Raw genomic sequence first — 23,213 nt, forward strand, 5'->3', positions numbered from 1 at the left:
TGATGCGAATCTTGGCAGCCCCTGTATGTTCATGCAGAACAGTGTCAGGACAGGGGGGGAAGTTTGTCAAAGTCTGCAGCACCAGTGGTGCATGGGGAAGGCCGGGGGGGCTGTTCTCAATTTCCTGAGGCTCCGTACTCTGTTCCCTGGGGCTCTCCTGGAGTCCCCCTGCCTTCTGTAGCTGCTGCTTGGAGTGATACATGTGGTGCCAGGGACTGGGGACTGCTGGCCAGCTGCTGCATGGGGACTTGGTCCATCACCTGACCTGTGGGTTTTCCTCTCCCTCCTTCCTGCCCCTCTCCCCCTCCTCTGCAGCCCGCCAGAGAGCTGGTGCTTGGGTGTGTGTGGAGCGGTGGGCTTGGTGAGGCACCACAAAACCTCCCACCCGACCCCTGACACGAGTGGCATGAACTTGGAGCCAGGTGAGTGCGGGATGAACTCGGTGAGCTGTGGCAACGGGAAACTCCGCCAGTGGCTGATCGACCAGATAGACAGCGGCAAGTACCCGGGGCTAATGTGGGAGAACGATGAGAAGAGCATCTTCCGCATCCCCTGGAAACATGCTGGCAAGCAGGACTACAACCGTGAGGAGGATGCTGCCCTCTTCAAGGTAGGGCTTAGCCTGGGGTCAAGGCTGTGGGGCACAGCTGGGGCAGGAGGGATGCCCGGGGGCTCTGCGGTGGCTCCTTGCCATCCCATCCTTGCCACCTGGTTCTGCTGGGTGCCTGTGGCTGCCACTGCCTGACCTGTGCCCTTAGATGTGCCCTGATGTCCCCATGTTTACAGAATGAGAAAGTCTGCCCTTTCAGTCTATGTGGAGCTAAATGCCTGTGGGACTATGGCACATCCATTTCTATATTTGCCTTGGATTGTTTTCTCCCCTTTCTTGTGCCTGGTAAACTGTTTTTCCTGCTTTACCATGCTTCTTTTTTTCTTAGCCTAAACATGTAGGGAGTAAATTCATGCACATATATGCACAGATATAGATGCTGTTTCAAGCATTGTGGACTTGTACCTTGTAGATGATTATATTTCTTTTTTTCTTTTGTTCTTCTTTTCTTCTTTTTCTTGCTCTTTTGATTATCTGAAATGTTTCCAGGCTTGGGCTCTTTTTAAAGGAAAGTTCAGAGAGGGCATTGATAAACCAGATCCCCCTACTTGGAAGACAAGATTAAGGTGTGCTTTGAACAAGAGCAATGACTTTGAAGAACTGGTAGAGAGAAGCCAGCTGGACATCTCAGATCCCTATAAAGTGTACAGAATAGTGCCAGAAGGAGCTAAAAAAGGTAAAGCATCTCAAATTCCCTGTGTAACAGAGTGTGAATACATCTCATTGTAAGCACATGAGGACTGAAGTGTGCTTGTGTGGAATGGCCCTGTGGTCTTTTAAAGTCTTTTAAGGAGCCAGAATGCAGGGCTCAAGTGCAGCTTGTTCTGACTTCAGAGGCCATGTCTGCAGGAGGACTGCTGGCATTTTGTTGGGAGTGTTGAAAGGGAGCCCTTGCAGAAGATGCAGACAGGCGCCCTTCACATCGCTGGGGGAACTGCTCCTTCAGCTGGAGCCTCCCTGCCAGTTCTGTGTAGCGGGAGCCAAGTGAGCGGCTCAAGGGACAGGCTAAAAGGAAAATAAATGGCTTGCTGGATCTAGGTTTTGAATACAGGGAAGGGCAGAAGTGATTTGAGCAGTAGGTAACTGCTGGGAGCAACGGATGCTCAGCCTGAAGCCTCCTGGGCAGAGGCTGGGGGCAGTGATAGACTGGGCTTGCAGGAGGCAAAGACTTGGGAGAGCCTGGGGAAGACATCATGGAACACTGAGTATGGCCTGGCAGCACCTTCCTGTGGGGCACTGGAGAGCCCAGCAGGACTGAAGGCGTCCTGGAGCTGCCTGCAAGCTGAGGGCTGGGAATCCTGTCCCAAGTGGGTGCCGGAGGGCACTTTAGTCCTCTTCTTGATCAAAGGCAGGCTGTATGGATTTGTCTTCAGTGTGCCAGTTTCGGGTTTCCTCAAGATGCGTTTGACATTATTTTTTTTCATCCCTCTGGTGAACATAGGTGCAAAACAGATCAGCATGGAGGAACAACCGTTAATGATGAACCACCCATTTCCAATACCATCTCCTTACACTTCACTCCCATCTCAGGTATGGCATCAGTTACACATTTCACTTGGTGCTTGTACATTGAGCAGCATCATTTCTGTGCTATGTGCTGTGTCTGTCTTTGCTGGCGTGGCTCTCTAGTTCTCTTTGGGAAGAAACTTTATTACAAAAACTGAGAAATTGAGAAGCAACTTTTCTAATGTCATATGAGGCCACAGGGCAAAATGATTTCTCTTGGTGGTGTTTATCCCTGAGTAATAGCTGTTTTCTGCTGCATGATAGATATTAGTGCACTGCCATTCTTTTGGTGCCAGAATGTGAGCACCCAATGAAGCCTTGCTCTTCCAAGCAGACATTTACCAGCAATGCTTTGACTGCCTTTTGTTATTCCACCCTGCTTGTTATTTACACCAGTGGTGAGAAGTTCATTTGAAAGCCTCATTGGTGGTGGTGGCAAGGTGCCAGGCGTGTAGCCTGGGCAATGCTTAGACCTCCATGGGCTTTGGCAGAGAAAATCAAGGAGCTGAGATGTGAAAGCTGATGTAATGCCTAGCATTAGTTTTGACAGCTGCTGAGTAAAAGAATATCTCATTAAATTGAATAGGTACCAAACTACATGGTGCCCCATGAACGGAACTGGAGGGAGTTTGCCCCAGAGCAGCCACATCCTGACATCCCCTACCAGTGTGCCAGCGTCCCCTTCGCAGCTCGCAGTCACCACTGGCAAGGGCCCGGCTGTGAAAATGGTAAGAGGCTCCCGTTTAGGGTTGTTTGCTGAGGTTGTTCACCTAGAAGGACCACAGATTTCAGTTTTCTTAGTCGTGGCTTTGACTGGAATTAACAGAAGTAGCTGGGTTCCTTTCAAAAGGAGGGTTACGCTGTCCATGGCAAGAGCATTTGTCCTGGCTCTTGCTCTCATTGCCACCATATGTGTGGTGGCAATGTTCTGGCATACGCAGTGCTCTGAGTTGATACAAGTCAGCCCCCCCAAAGTCCTCAGTTGTCTCAAAAGCCCTGAGCAATAAGAATTCAACCAACCCGCTGCTAAACCTCAAATGGGAACATGTGTTCTTTAGCTTTGCTTTCTGATTTTGGATCTTTTGAGGCACACATCAGTGAGGTTTTCCCTCCAGCCTTGTGGATTAGAATGGTATTATTCTCCCAAGAGGAAAGATGAAATTATTATTTTAGTGCTGCAGCAAATGGGACAAATTGTCATGGACTGAGTCTTTTTTGGGGCTGGTACAGCAGAAACAGAATAAAGGGACGTTCCATTCCCCAGAGATCTCACAGTACTAAACCTAACATAATCATGGCTTTCCAAGCTCTGCATCCTTAGGAAAAAGCCTGAATCGTGAAAATTTGCAGTGCTAAAGCCTGCAGGGGATAAAACATAAGAGAAAGGGAACTGTATGCTGTAGACCCTTGCAGATAACTCAGCTGACAATGCAGGCATTTGCATTATGAGGAGAAGCAGCTGGTTCAGAAGGACAGGGAAGGATGGGAAATGAAAAAGTACTTCTTAGAGCAGATACTGCATTTTCAGAGGACAGCTCTCTAGAGGTTCTGGTGCAGAGGAATCTTTGGGTCTGCTAAAAAGTAAATGCTTAGTGCGCTGCAACACTTGCTGGCAGCATACTGGAATTATTAGGCACAATTGTTTGCTATTTGCTAATAAAAATGGGAGGTAGCAAGCTGGATGAGCTCTGCCTTGAAGTACATCCTCTGCAGCAATTAAACACAGGTTGCTGAATTTGGAGGCAGTTGTTGTTGGCTGGTATTGGCTTTCTCACTGGGCTCTAAAACGTGCTTAGAGGTGTGGGTGTTTTGTATCTGCATTGCTGCAGCTCCTGATCGTGGTGGGTCCTGCCACTGGGAAAGGTAGTGTGCACTTGTCTGCAAGTCACTTGCATCATCCTCCAAAGACTTCTACTGACATTAAGAAACGGAGGAAAACATCAATTGTCCATGTTATAATCCAGTTAATGAAAGGCATCTCTTGAAGCAGTCTGCTAGTAGTCCTAGTAATAAAACCCTAACAATCTCTTGTAGCACGGTTTTCCTTCCCTACTTTTAAAAAGAGTGTTAATTCCAGATATATTGTTATGCCAGTCTTTAGTAAAATTCCTTATATGAAATTAGTTGTTTCATCAGGCTACTTTTAAGAGCACTGAAGTCTAATTAAAAATGTAAACAATTTCTGTGCTATTATAATGCTATTATTCTGTGCTATTATTCTATAATGTATTACAAAATATATTACAATGTATTATTCTATAATATGTTATAGAATAATACATATTTTAGTATATTCTATATAAAATACAGTCTATATATATTTATATATATTTTTATATATTCACATTCTATAATGTATTATAGAATAATACGTTAGAATAATAATTAGAATAATGTATTATTCTATAGTAACATGTTAGATAAGGAGAAAAGGGCTAGGAGGAATACTGAAATGTTAAGGGATTATTTCAGGCAGACCCAAATAAAAATGCTCAAATCACATCTGGAGAGATTGGTAAAGTTGACATATTTGGAATAATTGGGAAATAGGTCCTTTTTAAGAAGGGGTTAAGAGAACGTTCCTGGTGGACCCAGAAAATCTCGCTTTTGCATCGCTATGACCTCTACCCAGACTTTTCTTTTAGCTTTTAGGCAGCTGTCACTGACTTTTGTTTGTGAAAACAGGTTGTCAGGTGACAGGAACCTTTTATGCTTGTGCCCCTCCTGAGTCTCAGGCTCCTGGCATCCCGATTGAGCCAAGCATAAGGTCTGGTGAAGCCCTCGCCCTGTCAGGTAAGGTCCGTCACCCCCCGGGCTTTCTGAGGAGCTTGGCAAGAGACTCCCATTTCTGACTTGTCCTGGCACCATCTCTTCTTTCTGATGTAAAGGAAAATAAAAAAGGAACCTCTTTAATGAATGGATTTGGTGTATGGTCTTAAGCCTCTGTTTTCCATGATACTTCAGCATATGTAGCCCCAGCTCCAAGGGATGTAGGTGGTTAAAGTTATGGAAGTGCTTCTCTGGCTCATGGTGTTAGTTGCTGGGTTGCTTTGGTGAGCCACCAAATCAGGCCTTCCCAGGGGAGTCTGGAAATTTTGGGGGGGTCAGTGACTTTTCTTATCTGGGAGGAGCTCCCACAAAACCTGGTGGTAGCTGGATACTTTTCTATGCTCCTGCTGGTGCCATCTGGCCTTGCTCTGCTTCGTTATTCCTGGTGAAAGTAAGGCGTTTGGGAAAGAAAATGGAAGTTACTTCAGACAGGTTTGCAGACATCCAGGTGCTGGGGGACTTTGTGAATAACTCTGGGAATGTGTTTTTTACAGAAATAATGAATAAACCTATAACATGCTGCTTGGCAGGTTTCTTGTTCTCCTGAATCAGGGTCTGTATGTATGTGTGTGTGTTTGTGTATAGGTATATATATAAACATAAATTGTACACACACACATATTTTTATATATTTTACATACATACGTATATTAAACACACACAGAGAAGCATGTGTATATATACAGTTCTGTGTGACTTCTGAGAGGTAAGCCAAGTCGACCAAATGGCCATTTGAAAGTAAGGCTGGGAATTCTGGGTATAGCCCTGTTGGAGCTGGAGCCAGCAGTAGCTTCTCTTAAGGCAGCAGAGTGCAGGTTTGCAGGTCCCCTGTGCAGAAACCTCCTTTATGCAAAATCTGAGGAGAAACACATCTACTTCCTCATAAAACGTGAGGAAAAAATTGAAATATGAAGTTTGTGGGATGTTAGTTCCTACCAAATTCCCACATCAGTAGCCCTTACAATAAAATGAGGCACCATTAATGCTGCCATACCCCAGAAGTATTTATTTCTTTATATGATTTTTGCTAATGTGAGCTTCTGGGTGGTTGTGACCACCAGGCTCAGCTATCTCATGCGGACTTGTCTGTTGGCCTTAGTACAGATCTGAAACATAAAACATTCATACTAATGTATCACAGTGATTCTTCTTTCTCCTTGTAGATTGCCGACTCCACATCTGCTTATATTACCGTGAAATACTGGTAAAGGAGGTGACAACTTCTAGTCCTGAAGGCTGTAGGATATCCCATGGCCAAAGTTATGAGGTCAGCAGCCTGGACCAAGTTATCTTTCCTTATCCAGAGGATAATGGCCAGAGGAAGAACATAGAAAAACTACTGAACCACCTGGAACGAGGAGTAATACTGTGGATGGCACCTGATGGCCTCTATGCTAAGAGACTTTGCCAGAGCAGGATCTACTGGGATGGGCCTCTGGCTCTTTGCAGTGACCGACCCAACAAGCTGGAGAGGGACCAAACATGCAAGCTCTTTGATACTCAGCAGTTTTTAGCAGGTAATTCCCGCTGCAGCCTTGATATGGTTTCTGGAAGTGTCACCTGGTTGCTCTATGGGTGACATCTTTACGGTGAGAGCTTTACGGAAGTGCTCTTTTAATGTGACCTTATGAATTACAGTGAGAATTACCCCTCACTTCTTCTGGGCAAGCATAGTCAAGGGGTGTTTGACTTCTGAATATTCCTGTCAAATTCTGCTCTCTGTGCTTGCTCAGTACTCCTGCACAGACAAGCAGGAGCGGACTCATGCTCAGCTGGTGGCACCCAAAACCTCACATTATCCTTAAGAAGCATAAGGAGGAACCTAATGAAATAGTCTTTCCACAAACTGAGTGACAGGAAAGTGAATCCTGATCTTGGATCTGCTAGTGTAAGTAAGTCCTGGGTAGGTCTGTTGTCAGCACTCGCAATGCCTCAACTTGACCCAGAGAGAGCCTGAGATCTTGCTCAGAGTGCACAAATATCCTCAAGAATTTCAGTAGAAAATGTTCTTTTCAGGCTCTGCAGTATTTGAAAGATATCCTGGGGGTAAAAAGGAGCAGAGCTCCTGGAGCTTCAGGATTCCCTAGTACTCTTACGAAGGATGTGCATTACCTCTCCAGAGCTCTGTGGGAAGGTCTTGTTTTGCACAGGGTAGTACAGAGCAGCAAGGGCACACTTCAGGACTGTGCCTTCTGCTTCCAGCCTATGGAGGGAATGGGCAGACCCTCAACCCCACTTTGCAGCACTTCTGATCAGTTAGATTAGAGGGAGGAAAGCTTTCCACCCAGGGAAGCTGGTGGGAGACAGTAAGTGTTCCAGAGGACAGTGTGGACATCAGGAATAGATATTTGCCCCTTTTTTGAGGTGTGTGGCATTGCTATATGTGAACTGTGTGCCTGTGGTTAGCTATGTTTTCCCATTAGAAGAGAGCACCAGCACTGGCATGACTGTCTCAAGACAATAATGCCCTGCAGAATTAAAAAACCCAAAGCATCAAACCCAAACCAAGAGTTTTAGCATACTTTATATTCCAGGGTTGATGCACCATACTAGCAAAATGGTCAGGCAAGAAATGCATTTAAAGAGAGAAATCTCACGTGAATGTGAGAATTGACAGTTAGAAAGGGGAATTTGAGGTCAGGGTATTGGCTTGCGCTTCAATCACATGCTAATTTGAAGACATGTAATTCTGTCTCTGATGATGGTTTTGGAAATCCCTTTCCCTTTTCTCAGGTGGTTTTTCAGATGTACTCTGGGTTCTTCCAAACGGTTGACAGGACATCTCTTTTTAGACACTTAACCCCAAGGATAAGCGCAGTAGTTACTTTTTCCCCCTCCTAAATTACTTACGCACCAATGCCTGTGCAAACCCAAGCATGTGGTTGGAGTCATAGTCTGTGGTGTGTGCAAGGTGAGGTTTTGCATGTGTTGTTGCTTAGCTAGGTTTGTGACTTGCCATGGGTGAATCACATCTGTGTGTTAATTGAATATACTGAGGTCCCAGAGTTCAGACAAGCTTAGGGATCCCCCAGTCAGCAAGCTGGGCCTTCCCTGAGAAGAGAGGCAGGAGACCTTTACCAGGAGAGGAAATCTTGGACAGCAGAGAAAAGGGCAGATGCAGAATTGCTATGGACTGCAGCTAGGTGGACCCCTTTGAGGAGCTCTATCCTGCAGTGCAAACTGCACCAGAGCATCAAGGCCTGTGTTGAGCAGCCTGTACTGTTGAGAAGACTAAAATGGCAGTAAGTCAGAAACCAGGTGGATGGTCTCTGGGGAGTACTGTGTAATGAACAGTAAATTGGGCTGGGTGGAGAGTAGGAGGCACTGGTACAAGTGTTTGAGATTTGGAGAATTGCTGAGACCAAGTGAAACAGGAGGGAAGAGGAAGGTGGAAGAAGTTCCCTGTTACCGGTATGGTTGGACTGGCCTTTGATGGATCATCCTGCCTGGTCCTGTGGCAGCACAGAGGGAAGCAGGGCTCCATGGAAAATCTCTCTTCTATTCTGACATACATCTGGAAAGTCCACAGCATTTTTATTAGGGGGTTCTGGTGGAGACTGTAGGGAGAGCTATGTTCTGTGTTCTAAGTGAGCTGTCCCTTGTTTTACAACTGCAACCAGCCCTCCCAGTAAGACCAGTAGTCCCAAATCAGGGTTGGGACACTCTGCGGTAGTCACTGCATTGATACCTTGTTCTGAAAAGCTTGCAGTTAGAGTAGAAATGGCAGGAGTGTATTTTGGGAAAGATGCATTTGTTATGCAAAGTTCAAAGACTTTCCCTGTATAGCAGGGAAAAGCTTCATTATAAGGTTGCTTCATTATAAGACATTGGGTTTAACATTAATTTCAACTTTTTCCAGAAAACATGAGCAGAAGTATAAATTAAAATGAAATCTTTACCAATCAACTATGTAGAAATACTGCATGTAACACAGACTTTAATGAGGATATTATGTAGGTGGAATTTTCTCTTTTCTGGAAGGATATACAGTGTCTAAAACACAACACTGATTTTGGTCCCAGTGAAAGTCTCTTACGAAGGCCTCCCCTGCTATCCTTCATAGGGGACACTTTGACTGTTGGAATAATTATATCACTTGACATTTTCCCTTTGTGCAAGGGTGTGGGTTAATGAAGAGAGTGCAGAAGCACAGAAGATACAGGCTCTTTTGCCGGCCCTCTGCGTGGCTTAAATAAGGTCCTTCACCTTCCCTTGCCTCCCCATCCCCCTCTAGGCTCAGTGATGACAGTGGCTTCGTGTCTGTGTCTAGCTGAGGCTGAAGTACTTTGAGTCTCTGGGTCTACTAAGCCATTGGCTTCAGTCCTGCTGTTGGGTGTCTGCTTGAGTGGGTCCCAGCTACTGCCAGCATCTGCTCCAGAAGGTTCTGCTGTTGAGGCCAAATAGAAACATCAATTGGAAGACATCCCAGTCTGTGCATATGAAATGACTTGTGAGGCAAGGCAAATAGAGAATTTGCAGTTTTATGCCTAGCTCCCCCTGATCTGTGGGAAAGTCTCCAAACTCAGTGTATTCTCCTTACCTGACCTCCTTTATCCTCCCCTGGAGTTGCTTCTCCTCCCGCTGTCCTCCAGGGTCATCCATTTAGAGCTCAGCCATCCAAAGTCTTTCTTACCAGCGTGTACCTGTTTTGGCTGGGACAGAGTTAATTTTCTTCATAGCAGCCCATGTGGTGCTATGGTTTGGGTTTGTGCTGAAAACAGCGTTGATAACACGGGGATGTTTTAGTTGATGCTGAACAGTGCTTGCACAATGTGAAGGCTTTCTCCGTTTCTCACCCTACCCCCACAGCTAGTAAGCTGGAGTGGACAAGAGGCTGGGAGGGGACACAGCTGGGACAACTGACCCAAGGTTACCAAAAGGATAATCCCTACTGTATGACCTTGTGGGCATCAGTAACACTGTGGGCAGGGTTTGCCAGGGGTTGCAGAGGTTGCTGTTGCTTGGGGACTGGCTGGACATCAGTTGGCTGGTGGTGAGCGATGGGGGCGATGGCTTTTTCCATCACTTGTTTTTCTTTGTCTTGTTTTATCTCTTCTTTTTTTTTTTTTTTTTGTTTGTTGGGTTTTGTTTGTTTGTTTGTTTTTACCTATTAAACTGTCTATCTCAACCCACAATTTTTTTTCACTTTTGCCATTCCAACTTTCTGTCCTATCCTGGTGGTGGGAGTGAGTGGGCAGCTGCATGGTGCTTGCCTGCCTACTGGGGTTAAACCATAACCTGCCTCTTTCTCTCTTCCCAGAACTGCAAGCCTTTGCTCACCATGGACGTCCGCTGCCGAGATACCAGGTGGCTCTGTGCTTTGGGGAGGAATTTCCAGATCCGCAAAGGCAGAGGAAGCTAATTACAGCCCATGTAAGTAGGACTTCTGCCTTACCTAAAGGAAGCATATTCCGTGGAGGATATGAGTCTGCCAGTCAGGCTTTTCTACCTTGTGTAGGTGCTGAGTGAGGTAATAAATTCTTGGAAATGTGGCACCTTCCAGACCAGGGTTGAATCCCCAGATCTGCCTAGGACTGACTGGTAGTCCACAGTAGGGCTGAGGACCTGATTTCCCTCTCTGTAGAGCATAAGTATCATCCGTAATTTCTTGCACATCCCTTCAAAATCTAAAGCTGAAAGGTACCCTGGAAAAGCTGGGCCATATTGTCATCACCATTCAAGTTGCACAGCACCTTGGGCTGCCAAGTGCTCCAGAGCTTGCATCTCAGGGACTTCAGCCCTTACAGGATGCAGAAGTTGCCTGTGCAGCTTCAGGGTTAAGGGAGCTGGAAAGCTCATAGGCTGACTGACCACAGTTTGCACACACTCAAAGTTGGTCTTTCAGGATGCGGTCTGAGAAAGGGTGATGACACCAGGTACTTTCTAAATTGTCTGTATTGGCCCATAAAACCACAAGAGAGGTGATAATGCTGCCATTGGTGGCAGGGCTCAACTTACTGAATCACTGGGAAGAAAACTGGTGTCTTTAATTTTTTGAAAGCTCCTGTCCCCTTTTTGGCTTTCCAGATTTCCATCCTTCCGTTGTAGCATCCCCTCTCCAACCCCCTTCTTCAGCTCCTGACCTGGCAGCTTCTCTGTGTACCTTTTGCTCTCTCCAGAGCTTTGCTTCCCCCTTACCAGTTGCTCCTCAGTCTCTCGGGCTGTCCCAGCCTGTGGGGTGGTGGGGCTCCATGGTCCCACCAAACAGCTATGCCCCAGGAGCTGTATGGCTCACCTGCCTCGCTGCCTTCCCATCTCCCTCATGGCAGGACAGAAGGTGCTCAGCTGCTTCCAAATACAGACAAAAGGAAGTGAAAGGGAATTGGTGGGCCTACTCCAAGGCAGGGATCCCTTCTCAGAGATGGGAACAAGAGATAGCATATTTTTCCTCCAAACTGGTGCCCATATCTTAACATGGAGGGGCTGGCTGACCAGCAGGAGAGGGTTGTGGGGACGAGTTGTCCAACCTGTTTATCCCCAAGGATAAGGTGAGCTTCAGGTGCTTTTTCTCAGTGTGCAACTTAAATATTTGCTGTTAAGAGCCCAAAGCCCTGAGGTGGAACAGTGGTTTCTGAAGAGACAGAAGCGAAGGCAGCGTTAAATCATGCAAACCTCTCTGGGTGGTTGAACAGATTCCTCATCAGCTTGAATGGACAGAAACAAGAGTAATCTTGGTGTTAGACTGAAGTCTGATTTCGCAGAGTCATTTGGCAATGTGTCTCAGTCTACCTGGGGGCACCAGCATTTAGAGTTCAGCCCTCAAAGTACTTTACAAGGAAAGGAGACTTTCAGCACTTTGCACATGCATTTGGACGACTGGCCACAGACATTGTGTGCCTATATGCATCACTCAGGGGCTGGCTAAAGGGCTGCCATTGCTAATACATTGTTTGTATCACTGGTCATGCCCTTCTAAATGAAAGTCATGGCAGCAAGGAGTGTGTGCAGTTTAGAAAGGCACCTGGCAGCAGAACAGGCAAGGCTTAGCTTAAAGCAGAGATAGTGAGGCTACTGAGATAGTTTTCCTGTCTTGGTAAGCAGAACTGGTTTGTCCTGCCTTGGTTTTAGGTTAGAACCTCTGTGATTAACCAAGATGAGGAGCATGAAATTTTGTCACATGTCTGATTAACATTTTGTCTGTTCTTAAGGTTGAACCAATGTTTGCCAGGCAGCTGTATTACTTTGCTCAACAAAACAGTGGACATCTTCTGAGAGGCTATGATTTACCAGAACCTGTGGCTAGTCCAGAGGATTATCACAGATCTATTCGCCATTCCTCTATTCAAGAATAAGATCCTCAGAAAAGAGTATTTTTAAAGGCACTGTAAGGATTATGCAGAGTGGAGGAGCAGATCTGGATCACAATTTGGAGATCCACATTGCAGCTGGAAGCGTTCAGGGGTTCAATATAGGAAAGTGAACTAGGACAAGCATATTGTATGATACAAATGATGAGTCTCCAATGTTTGGATGCTACATCTCACATAGGTTCCACTGTTTGCTGAGAATTACTCAAAACTGACGAAATGATTGCTATGTTTACGTTTGCTTAATGTTCTCCTTGGGTTTTGAGGACTGATTCTTACCGAAGACTTAAATCCAGCGTTTACACTGTTACCTTTGCAGGGCTATTTATTTTGGATTACCGATCTCAGGGAAGGTACATAAATTTGTGGTGTTCCCAATTTGAAACTGTAGCTACTATAGGTGCATAGCAAACGTAGACGGTTTGTTGAGACCAGCTGATACATGTAAGTGGTTATAAATTTAGATTCGTGTGATGCCTATATTCTTGTATAGAATATTTCAGTGTATTTTTTTAAAAACAATGCAATTCTTCAGAGGTGTATTTTTTTTTTTAGTGCCTGACTGACATTTGTCCTGACAATGAATTTTGTTGCTGCCGCTGTTCTTACTGGATTAGCCCCCATAATAGCAGTTTCTAAGGTGATGCTTTTATGGTACTGTGTTAATAAAAGTGACCGTTCAACTCAAAATACTTGTGAATTTAGTGGATAAACCACTAAAATTCTAGAGTCCCAAAGAGCAGGTTTAGAAATAAATTACATTTTTATTATAATTGAAAGCTACTATGCATTATATATGTATGCATTAGAATTAAGTTGATAGACCTTGAGAATAGCACAGAAATGGTCCTGCTAGCCCTTTTTTTATGTCACATGCCTGAGCCAGTTTAAAATAAGCACTATCTCTGACTTATACAGAGCCAGCTCTGCTCTTTGTGTGCACTTGGAGCTTTCTTCCAGTGGTACTGAAATGAATGTGAAGGGAGAGTTCAAGGAGAGCAGCATTTGGCCTCCTGTATTAAGACAGTCAAGGAAATACTTGTTTTAACATTTGCTTTCAAAAATTTTACAGAATTTGATGCGATTTACAGCTTTTGATGATAAGGTGCTGTTACAAAGACAAAGAGAAGAGATCTGTTGGGCATGCATGTCGGCGAAATTTCCTCGCTGGCGAGCAGGCTGTGTGCTCTTAGTAGCTAGCTCCAGAACATGATCTCCCCATGCTTAACAGACGTACTTCACTCGACTTTCTAAATGAGGAAGAAAAACCGGTACTTGGTCTGGCAGCAGACTTGTGTTCTAGGGACTTTAAATTTATACATCTTACAGATGCATACTCTCTTGGGATATATTATCCCCCTCCTTCTCCATAGTGCCAAGCAGAATTAACAGATCGTTTTTACTTTGTTACTTGAAGTGTTTTTCCTGGCTTAAAGATTTTCTTAGGGGAGACCTCTTTCTTAGACATGAAAAACCACTGCTCTAGGTGACCTTCAGAGCTTCTGCATACGCTTTTGGCCTGTGCGTACATTTTACTGAAAGGGACTGTTGTGTTCAAACTGAACTGGTACGATACAAGTATTTGATGTGTTTTTCACTTTTTTTCTAGTGGTTGTTGCTTCATATGCTCATACGCTTCAGCTCACATCTTAGAATAAAGTCCTTATTCCCTACCAACTCGATTTGTATGTGTTGTTTTCAGTCGTGGGACAAATCTAACAGCAAATCTAACGCATATGATTCTGCGCTGTGAACCTGGGCAGCACTGCTGGCTAAGTCTATGGGGAACTGTGTTCTAAGCCAAAAGTGCAGAGAAAGGTCAAATGGTAAGTATTTTTCCTTACAAAAATGTAGCCTATGACATTAGCTACAGTTAGTAGAAAAAGGGAAAATGAGGAGGTTGCCCTTTGGCTGTTGGCTTCCTGGACTACGGATGATGCAGCAGAGCCCTGCAGCTGGGGATCTGGTGCTGATCCTGAGGGCCTCTGGGGCTGGGGACCAGGCTGGTGCTTCCCATCCCAGCCAGGTACCTGGGGACCCTCTGACACACTGCTTGCTGGGTTGGTAGCTACTGGTCGCTATAGTTTCCAGAGTGCTTTCAAGTGGGAAAAGCTAGGAAAGGGTGAAAAGGAGGATGACAAGTGAACTAAATAGTTAAGAATAGGAGTGAATTTAAAGGGGCAGCCCCTGCTTACTGTAAATCAAGGTCCTGGGAAGGCTCCTTGGGTACAGTAGCATACAGCCAGAGCAAGGTGTGAAAACTAGTTGCAAGGTTTGTGAAGTGTGAAGATGGGGGGAGGACATTTTACTTGGAGGCTCCTCTTGACTATCAAGGTGCGTTATTGGTTTTGACTTTGGAAGGAGTTTTTAATTATTTTCCTTGAAGTAGCATCATTTAAAGTCAGTGGCTATGAAGAGGGAAGGAGAAGAGTACCATGTTCTGGCAAAACACGGTTTGCTTAGTTTGAATGCAGAGAGATGCAGGTGAAAGACTTATTTTAACCAAAGAGGTTGAGATATTTCTCTTGGAGGGATGGGTCAAGGGGAAGAGTGGAAGGACAATCAAGCTGTTGATTTGTACCATAAATTACTTTGCACGTGAGGACTTTAAAGCCGCATCTGACTTTTGTAACCATGTCTTACTCTTCCAAATAACTAATGGATACGTAAAGTGGAAAAAAAAAAAAAAAGGCAATCAAGAAAAAACCCTGAAAACATTTTCTCCTCTTAGTAGTTTTTTTTACAGTCACTACGTGAAAGCTTTTGAAGTACTTCCTACCTCTGTTAACTTCAGTTTATAGTTTCTGAGGTCTGCTTCCTTCCTGGTTTAGTTTTGTGGCGTTATAAATGACATGTTTTACTCCCGTCAACACCAAAGGCATAGCTGGTGTGTTTTCAGGCGATTTCAGCATGCAGTTTGTGTCAGTATTGGTTTGTCTGATTTTAATACCGCCACTCTTAAAACCATTTCTTGAAAGGGTTTTGTGCCAGAGCTCTGCAGCTGAAGTGCATACATTCAGAATTTGGTTCTGCTAAGTGGTTTTGCCTACTGCTGTAAACTGTCTCAGCCTCACAGGGACTGTAGGTTAACCAGAAATGAGGGGATACATTTTAAGCTGAAATACAGTGTAACAGGGTTTGTGGAAAAAACACAGGATTCACGTGAAAACCCCTGTGGCCTTTTAGGCGGGCATAAGCATGCTGTTTACATCAGCGTTTGTCAGCAGCGTGGAGGTGGGGAAACACCACTCTTGGCAGAGAGCTTTCAGGAAAAAGCAAAGCATTTTCTCTTGCAAGCTCTCGATCATTGTCTGTGTGTACTTGTAAAGAGGCTGAGGTGGGGAGAGAGGAAGAGGACTTACCAAAAAAAAAGAAGATGAAAGCAGCTGAGTAGTTTGAAACAATCATATCACCCGCGTTAGTTAGTTGTGACCAACTGCTTGTAAGTTTGGTCAGCTCCAAAGAGAAGTCAACAGGTCCCTGTGACTTGGAGGAGTTAGGAGGTAGATGGTGTGCAGCTCATTGGAGCACTAAGTTTTCAAGCGTGTAGCCAGGTAAGTGCATCCTTTTTGCATGACAGTGGGGTGGTTACATCCACTGTGTCCCACAGCTGGCTGCAGTGCTGGGCTACAGGTACTAACTGCCCAAACGCCTGCAAAATGCTCACTGGCTTGGCTTTTCTGAAATGACAGTCAAGAAGGAGATAACTTAGGTGTATCAAAATAACATTCCTCCAACTATGGACACTGAATAACTGATAAAGACGCTGACTGGATGAGTTGCTGTTGCCCTGGCAAGAGGTAAGGCAATCACCCGTGCTCAAGTGCAAACAGAAAAACAGGGCAGATATCTTTGTTCTGGGCTTGGGTTTGTTTTACCCACTTTGCACTGGCAGCCTGTCCCAAAAGCTGATGTCGGAGCAGCTCTGCACAGGGTGCTGTTTTGCAAAAAGGCGACGGTCCCTGTTTTCACCTCTTAGATAGGAGTAGCTTCATGCCCCGGAAGACAATGGTGATGAAGCACAGGACTTCATTCTGTGAACGTACTTACTGTTTCAGCAGCACTGGCGCAGCATGGCTGCCTCGCACATCTCTGCAGGCCAGCTGGCAGTCTCCTGCTGCTCCAGTTATGCTGCTGCCCACTGCCCCCAGACATGGGAATGTCCACTGGGGACTTCCTGAAAACAGTCTCCCAAGCCTTGTCTACCATTTCATGCTCCTTTCAAAAGACAGGTCATGAGTAACACACAGATTTTGCCTCTCAAGCTAAGAAAACAGGCAGGTTTGGGTGACTTCACAGACCACACGTAATATGTGTCCTCTGTGTTCCTGGGAAGTGACTTCATCTTTGACCCTTGGGCTTGCTCTGTTCTGACATCAAAACCAGCTTATGCATTCTTGCTCTAGAAATGTCTGAAATCCAAAAACTTGTGGATTCTGGCTGCCCATCTCTGCTTTTAATCCCTTTCCTGGCCAGGCAGAAATGATGTCCATGTAGTATCAATGAAACCACCTATCACAGGAGATTCTGTGAATGTCCATGCGAACCCTGTGATGTTAGAGCAGATACTTGCATCTATGTAGCCGAAATACACTTGCCAAGGTCTCTCAGCTGTATGATTGCTACGTGTGTGTCACCATGTGCGTCTAACACATTTCACCGTTGCATCTTCACCATGTTGTCCACCTTGCTCCTTCTCACTTTCTTTGTGAAGAGCAAATGTTTAAATCTAGATCAGGCAACTAAAGCAATGTCCTGATTTCTTCAGGTCTGCAAGACACGGAATTTCTCTCCGAGCTGGTGATGGCCAGGGCAGCACAGGCAGAAGTCAGACACTTCTGCTGTTTGCCTCCAAAATGCGTTAGCCTGTCTCTGTCCATGGTTAGGCACTGTTCATGTATCAAGGGACTGTTTGTGTCATATAGTCTTGCGCCTTCTCCTCCTGGTCTAATGCAGGTACCAGCCTTGGTACACAGTCATGAAGAAATTTTCTTTTAGTGGTGATTGCAGCCATCTAATGCGCATTGCTAAATACCTTGTTGTGGGTCTAGGTAACACTTTTTGGCCCACTCTTAGGTCCTCTTTAAATCTTTCACTACACTGACAGCAAGATCTAAAGGCAGGCAGTGCTTCTTACTATTTGCACAGTGCCTGGCATGATGGGGCACCACCTTTGAAGTTCAGCCTCTAGAGAACAACACAATTCCTATAGTTGTGAATAGGATGGAATGTGGGTCTTTCCAGTTGTGATTCTCACCCTAGAAACCATAAAACGTTCAGCAGAATATACTCGTGGCAATCACTTATGCTAGGCTTTCCCGGAGGAAGCGGGTGTACGCTTTATTTCAGCCCAAGCCACCACATTCAGATTACTTTTTCTCAAGGAGGTGATTGAATCAGTTGTTTCTCACGCGCCTGTTACAGCCATTCATAGTTCTCTTGTAAATGCGAAGGCTGAGCATTTCCAGTTTCTAGCATAGAGCATCTAGCTTCAGATAAAATCACTTTTAGAGCTAGACACCCTGCCTTTTCCCTTTCAGACTTCTCCTGGGTTTCACGATCTGCATGTCCTCAGAAACCAAAGCTATGGGTCAGGTCTCGTTACATCTCCAATAACTCATTTTCATTTCCTTTTTTCACACATGATCAAGAGGTTTAGCCCTCTTCATGACTGTTCCCTCCCACAGAAAAACCCATGTGAGGAGTAGCGAGAGAGGAAGACTTCAAAAACAGGGTGAGTGACCTCATCATGTATCTACTGTAGAGACGTCAGTCTCCAAGAAATAGGAAAGGTCAGAGCTGTTTAAGAGCAAGGGGTTTTTCACAACACAGCTGAAAACCCCAGGCCGGGTCCGATGAATTCATGTTATCCTCATCCTTTGTCTTATCTTTACCCCAAATATTTGGAGATCCTCCTTCCAGAGGAGTTGCTGACAAGTGATTTTTAGCATCGCTTGTCATCCTGAAGCACCAGTCACAGTAGCTTTCACTAGGCTTGGACTTTCCAGAGAAATTAGTGAAACAAATGACAGACATTTGCATGGGGGTAGTACAAAATCTTTTCTTCCTTTTAAACAAACCTGTTTTTTCTTCCAGAACTTCTCTCACTCCCGATATAACCAAGTTCTCATTGCACTGCATTAATGATGTTATTATTTGGACCAATTAGCCCAGATGGTCACTGTGCTATGTACAGTGGATTGGAGAGAGGCGGACAAGCCTCCTCTATGGTGGTGTGGCGGGAAAGTGGAGGAGCCAGGAGCTACGTTCCAGGTGCTATGGGCTGGGGAGGGTGTTTGCCTGGTGTCCCTGGGCAGAGATACATGTCACCCATATCTGTGAACGAGACAGTGCCTGCCTGAAGGGTGACTCTTGAGTCTTACTTTCCTTTAAAACCATCGCTCTACAAATAAAACGGCTTACCTACAATCCCCACACAGATACAGGCACCGTTTAAATATAGCAAGCACTGATGTCTATCTGTAAATTACAAGGAAATGAATAAATCGAGGCGACATAAACCACAAAAAGGAAGTTTGAAATCAACACGGAGCTGTGATAGGTCACCTCCTGCCGAGGGACTCTGCCGAACCCCCACCATCCACTACAGTGGTGACACAGCCACTGAACCCAATGCACCTGCCCGGGCTCCCCAGCATGCATGCCCATGTGCTGCTGCTTGACAGGGATCTGGCCCACGTCTGGCAGTCTAGACCTGTGCCGGGGGGCACCGGTGCCCATGTAAAAGCTGAAGGTGCCCCGGGCACCCAGGATCTCTGTTGCAGAGAGGGATGGCATGGTGCTTTCTGGAAACCAATGAGCTCATTTCTAGAGGCGGTGTGGGGTGTGCTTCAGGACGGGGGGACCAAGAGGATTAATGCAGAAAGTTGAGGGGAAAGGTCTTATTTCTTTTCTTCTTTCTTCTTTTTTTTTCTACTCTGAAGCACAGTTCCTATGCTGCTTACCATCCTGCGGCCTGCTAGGTGAGGGTATTTGGCAAGGTACTTTGGCTCGTCTTCGTTTGTATGATGAAGGCTGTTTATTGTTGTTTTCTTTGCAAAGTTGATATTAAAGCCAGAATCATTAAGTAAAACATGAAGGTTTTACATACAGCAAGCATGCGTGTGTGTGCAGATAGCAAGCCACTACCACCCCTCTAAAATGATGTTTTACGCATATGGCCAGGTTCCCCCATGCGAGGGAGGGAAAAAGTGCTCATGATACCTACAAGTTTTATGAGTGTATTGGGCTGGGGAGAGGAGAGAATGAAAGGTCAAGCAAGCTTGTGCACATTGGTGTCTGCAGCAGGCTCTCGACATGCATTAGACACGTAATTTTTTAACTGCACCTGGGGAGGAGTGCCCATCAATGCCTTGTGCCCTATTAAACCCTAGAGACTGCCCTGTAGGACACAGGCAGCTGATTGTGCTGATTCAAAATGCCATCTTTTCTGCAAGGTGTGATTGAAAACAAACCTCACACTCCAAGGGCCCCGATAAACCTGTTTCACCTCCTTCCACGTGCTTGGTGTGATCAGGACAAAAACTGTAGCACTGGTATCAACAGCTCCTTCCCCTGGCCATCAGCTTGGGGAGGTGGGCTCGACTCCTGGCAGGGAAAGGTGAGTGCTCGTGTGCAGCCTCTCCTTCCAGGCTCTCTGGTAAGCCTGTGCGGATGGGCTGGTGCTGGAATTAGTCTGGCAGGATGCAAGGATTATCAGCACTGCTCTTCACCATTCCAGCCAAGCTGCGTCTTCTCCAAGAACTCCCCATCTTTAGATGGATGAAGCAGAGCAGGGTGGCTGCAGGCATGGCCCTGGTGGATGCAAGCAGCAGGTGTGGAGGAGGAGAGCTCAGTTGCCAGGTTTATCTGGGAATCGTTAGGGCCATTTAGCACATGCTGCTAAGGTGAATTAGCTTTGCCTTTCACAAAGCAAGGGGCAAGCAGGTCTGGAGGGTAAAATTGCGTTTTGGCCAGGAGTCGTCATCTATTTCTCAGAAATAAGGTGATACAGGCAGACGTGGGGAGCAGGCAGGCATGAAAAAAATAAAAATCAATGGATAAAGAAGCTCTCCCCAACCTCTACCTCCCCCCCACCAAAAAAAGGAAGAGAGAAGCTGGAAAAAGGGGAGGGCAGGTATGAGCTGCACAGGGTAAGTTGGTTATGGGACGGGGAGAAACGGGAGCTGTGATGGGGTCAGGAAGAAGTCTGAGAGGGGTGAAGGAGGGACACCATAAGGGAGTGGGCCAGGAGCAAGCCTGGAGACCACCCCAGGAGAGGATGGAGGAGAGGACAGGGAGCAAGATGGCTCCCCAAAGGGCATCGATCATGGGGGAGGTAGCAGTGGAGCTGCTATGTGGACGTGTAAGTGGAGGGCAAGGGAGGGTTTGAGGGATACAGTGCTGTGGGTCACGCTTGGAACAAGGAAGGAAGCTTGAAGAAGAGGTTGAAGGGAGGGAAGGAGCAGAAGGTGGCACAGCGAAAGGGATGTTGCAGCCTCTGTTGCTCTGGCAACCAGGAAGAAGGGAGGCCCTGGAAGAGGATGGAGGATGATAATGGTCAGAAATAAGGAGCTGTTTGTGTTCAGAGGGATTGGTGCTCTGTGGCTAGGCCTAGAGGAGCTGGAGGAAAGGGTTACGGGAAGGTCTTGCCAGGAGGCTCTCACTGACTCTGTGAGAATGAGAAATAGTGGAGCTTGAACTGGGATAGAGGTAACCAGAACGGACCCAGTGCTGGAGAGAGAGAAAAGCAGGAGACTCAAAGCTGTTGGAGAGGTCCTGAAAGAACTTAGCTATGCAGAAGGGCAAGGGGAGGCTGGAAACAGCAGCAAGGCCATGACCGTACAGGCGAGGTCATGGCAAGGCCAGGCAGAGAGGCAAGGAGATGATGCTGAGGCAGAGAAGAAGGTGGCCATAGAGAAGGAACTGAGACCCCAGAGATCAGATAAGGAGCAGTGTGCAGCCTGAAGAACGTTTGTGAGAGGAGTGAAAGTTAACAAGTGGTCCTGATGTGGTGATGCCTGAGTGAAACTGGGATGTTGAATAATTCCTCAGTTCCTCAACAAGTCAAGCAAAGCTTCCTCGGCTTCAGGTAAGCAACTCCCCACAGCCACCAATGTGCTCCTCCTCCTGTCGAGCTCTCTCCAGCTTCATGTTCAGAAAGAGAAGGCAAAGGGTATTACTTTTGGAACTAAGACAGCAATTCTTGCTCAGTCTGCCAGGAAGTCTCATCAAGACTGCGAAGTGTTCAATGGGCCAGGAAGGCTGATTTGAAATAGTGAATTGTTCAACTGATCATTGATTTTGTTGCCAAGGATGCAGAGGTAACAGCTGCTGTTGTTCACACTTCTTTTCTAGGAAGCGCCAGCCCCTTGGACTGGCGATGCCATGACTACGCTCCCAGCAGAAGGCATTGCTGTGAGCCGCACGGGTGCAAACAGGTGCCTGTGCCCAGCACGCACAGGATTGCTCTGAACCAGCCAGTCCAGCAGAGACTGGGCTTTTCCTTTCCATGAGCAGGCGGCCAACCCCACACATTAAGTGTGTCCATCTCCCCCCGTGCCCCTCGCAGACACTCTGTGGGCTGGGCTGGGCTGGGCTGGGGGAGCCACTGCTACTCTACACTGTTCCATAGGCAGAGGGGAGAGGCTGAATGCTCTGGGCAAACAGCATATACGTGGTGCTTGAAAAGGATTCACACTAACAGCAGTGCCTATAAAACTTCTCCAAGCTCACAGCCCCTGTATTTTGGGTCTTACACAAGCATGGGGCAAGAGGGAAGGTTATCCTGCCCTCAATGTCTGTGGAAATGCTTGGTCAGGTTTGCCAAGGGGCAGAAAAAAGTCTATTGTAAGTCCAGAATAAACCCATGATTAAAGACCATTCAAAGCCATCCTTCCACCCCAGAATAGTCCTGTGTTTATTTGTGAGAACTTACTTACGTCTGATTTTAAACACATTGGAAGCAGGTGAATTTAAAGATGAATACACAAAGAAAACTTGCTGCGTATCACTTCTCCTGCTAGTGATTAAAGCAAAGGCTTTCTTTTCCCTCAGAGGAATATTGTGAGCTGTGTTCAGTTGTGTTAATGACAGCAGTAACAACAACAGCAATAAGTATTATTTTAGTGGAAACAGGTGTTGGGGAAATGCCTATAGTCTGAAAGGCTGGAATGGGGCAGGGCTGGGTGGGGAGCCTCAAAATCCTGATTCCACTGACTTTGTGGGCTGAGATTTCATCTCAGTATATATTAAAGTCTGGGTTTTTAAAAAACAGAGACGACTTCAGTTATTTGGGAATGGGACTGTGATGTTACCTAACTGCCAAGGACATCCCATATGAACCTCGCAGCTGCCTGCCTGTGTTTTGATGGCCAATTTGGAACCAAAGCAAACGATGCGGTGGAAATAATTATCTCACTGTCTGATTTAGTCACTCCATCAAGGTATTTGCAGAACGTAGCCGCTTTGTATAGGATAACAAAAAAGCAATGGGCTGGGTAATTCAATTAAAAGCAAAGAGCTGCAGCCTAGGCACTGACAGCATGTGGGAGGAAGTGGTGTTGTTTCCATTGTGACTGGCAGTGAGCGACTAGCAAAAACAAGGCGGTTTGAGGAACGCTTGCGTGTTAATGGCATTTCCCTGTTCTGTTTGTCAAGCAAAGATGGGAATACAGAGTCAGAATTTACTTGAATCTGTTCTTTTACAAGAAAAGATGAGGGGGCTCCACGGGAACGATGCTGAGGTGCTGCAGCGTGCAGGCAGCACCCTGAGCTTGCCTGCAAAGAGCGTGTGCGTGCAGCAGGTACTCAAGCAAGGTCTCTGTGGGTGAAACAGAAATAAAGCATTGCTGTGCGCAGGGTTGGATGGAGATGGTAGTTTGTCTGCTGGGGTGCTGAGTTACTCTGACTGTGCCACAGTAGGGCTCGTACTCCCTGCTGCCAGCTGGTGTCTAGTACCT

At 46.2% G+C, this 23,213-nt stretch overlaps 1 protein-coding gene across 3 annotated transcripts; it reads left to right on the forward strand.

The window, feature by feature from the left end:
* Window positions 1-188: 188 nt before the first annotated feature.
* Window positions 189-18,186, forward strand: IRF4 (interferon regulatory factor 4). 3 transcript variants are annotated; one of them, XM_057399340.1, is made up of 9 exons: window positions 190-610; window positions 1,100-1,286; window positions 2,052-2,140; window positions 2,703-2,844; window positions 4,802-4,909; window positions 6,109-6,462; window positions 10,206-10,318; window positions 17,021-17,095; window positions 17,904-18,186. In XM_057399340.1, the coding sequence occupies exons 1-8, from the start codon at window positions 407-409 to the stop codon at window positions 17,054-17,056; spliced, it is 1,233 nt and encodes a 410-aa protein (XP_057255323.1). In that variant the 5' UTR covers window positions 190-406; the 3' UTR covers window positions 17,057-17,095; window positions 17,904-18,186. The 3 variants fall into 3 exon arrangements, with proteins under 3 accessions (XP_057255322.1, XP_057255323.1, XP_057255321.1); XM_057399339.1 differs by lacking the exons at window positions 17,021-17,095; window positions 17,904-18,186 and adding an exon at window positions 13,955-14,547 and having other exon boundaries at window positions 189-610; XM_057399338.1 differs by lacking the exons at window positions 17,021-17,095; window positions 17,904-18,186 and adding an exon at window positions 12,094-13,929 and having other exon boundaries at window positions 193-610.
* Window positions 18,187-23,213: the final 5,027 nt, after the last annotated feature.

The sequence above is a fragment of the Pezoporus wallicus genome, unplaced genomic scaffold (assembly GCF_028554395.1).
Source record: "Pezoporus wallicus isolate ANWC-B61680 ecotype Strahan unplaced genomic scaffold, APGP_CSIRO_Pwel_v1 contig_818, whole genome shotgun sequence".
Taxonomy (NCBI): Eukaryota; Metazoa; Chordata; class Aves; order Psittaciformes; family Psittacidae; genus Pezoporus; species Pezoporus wallicus.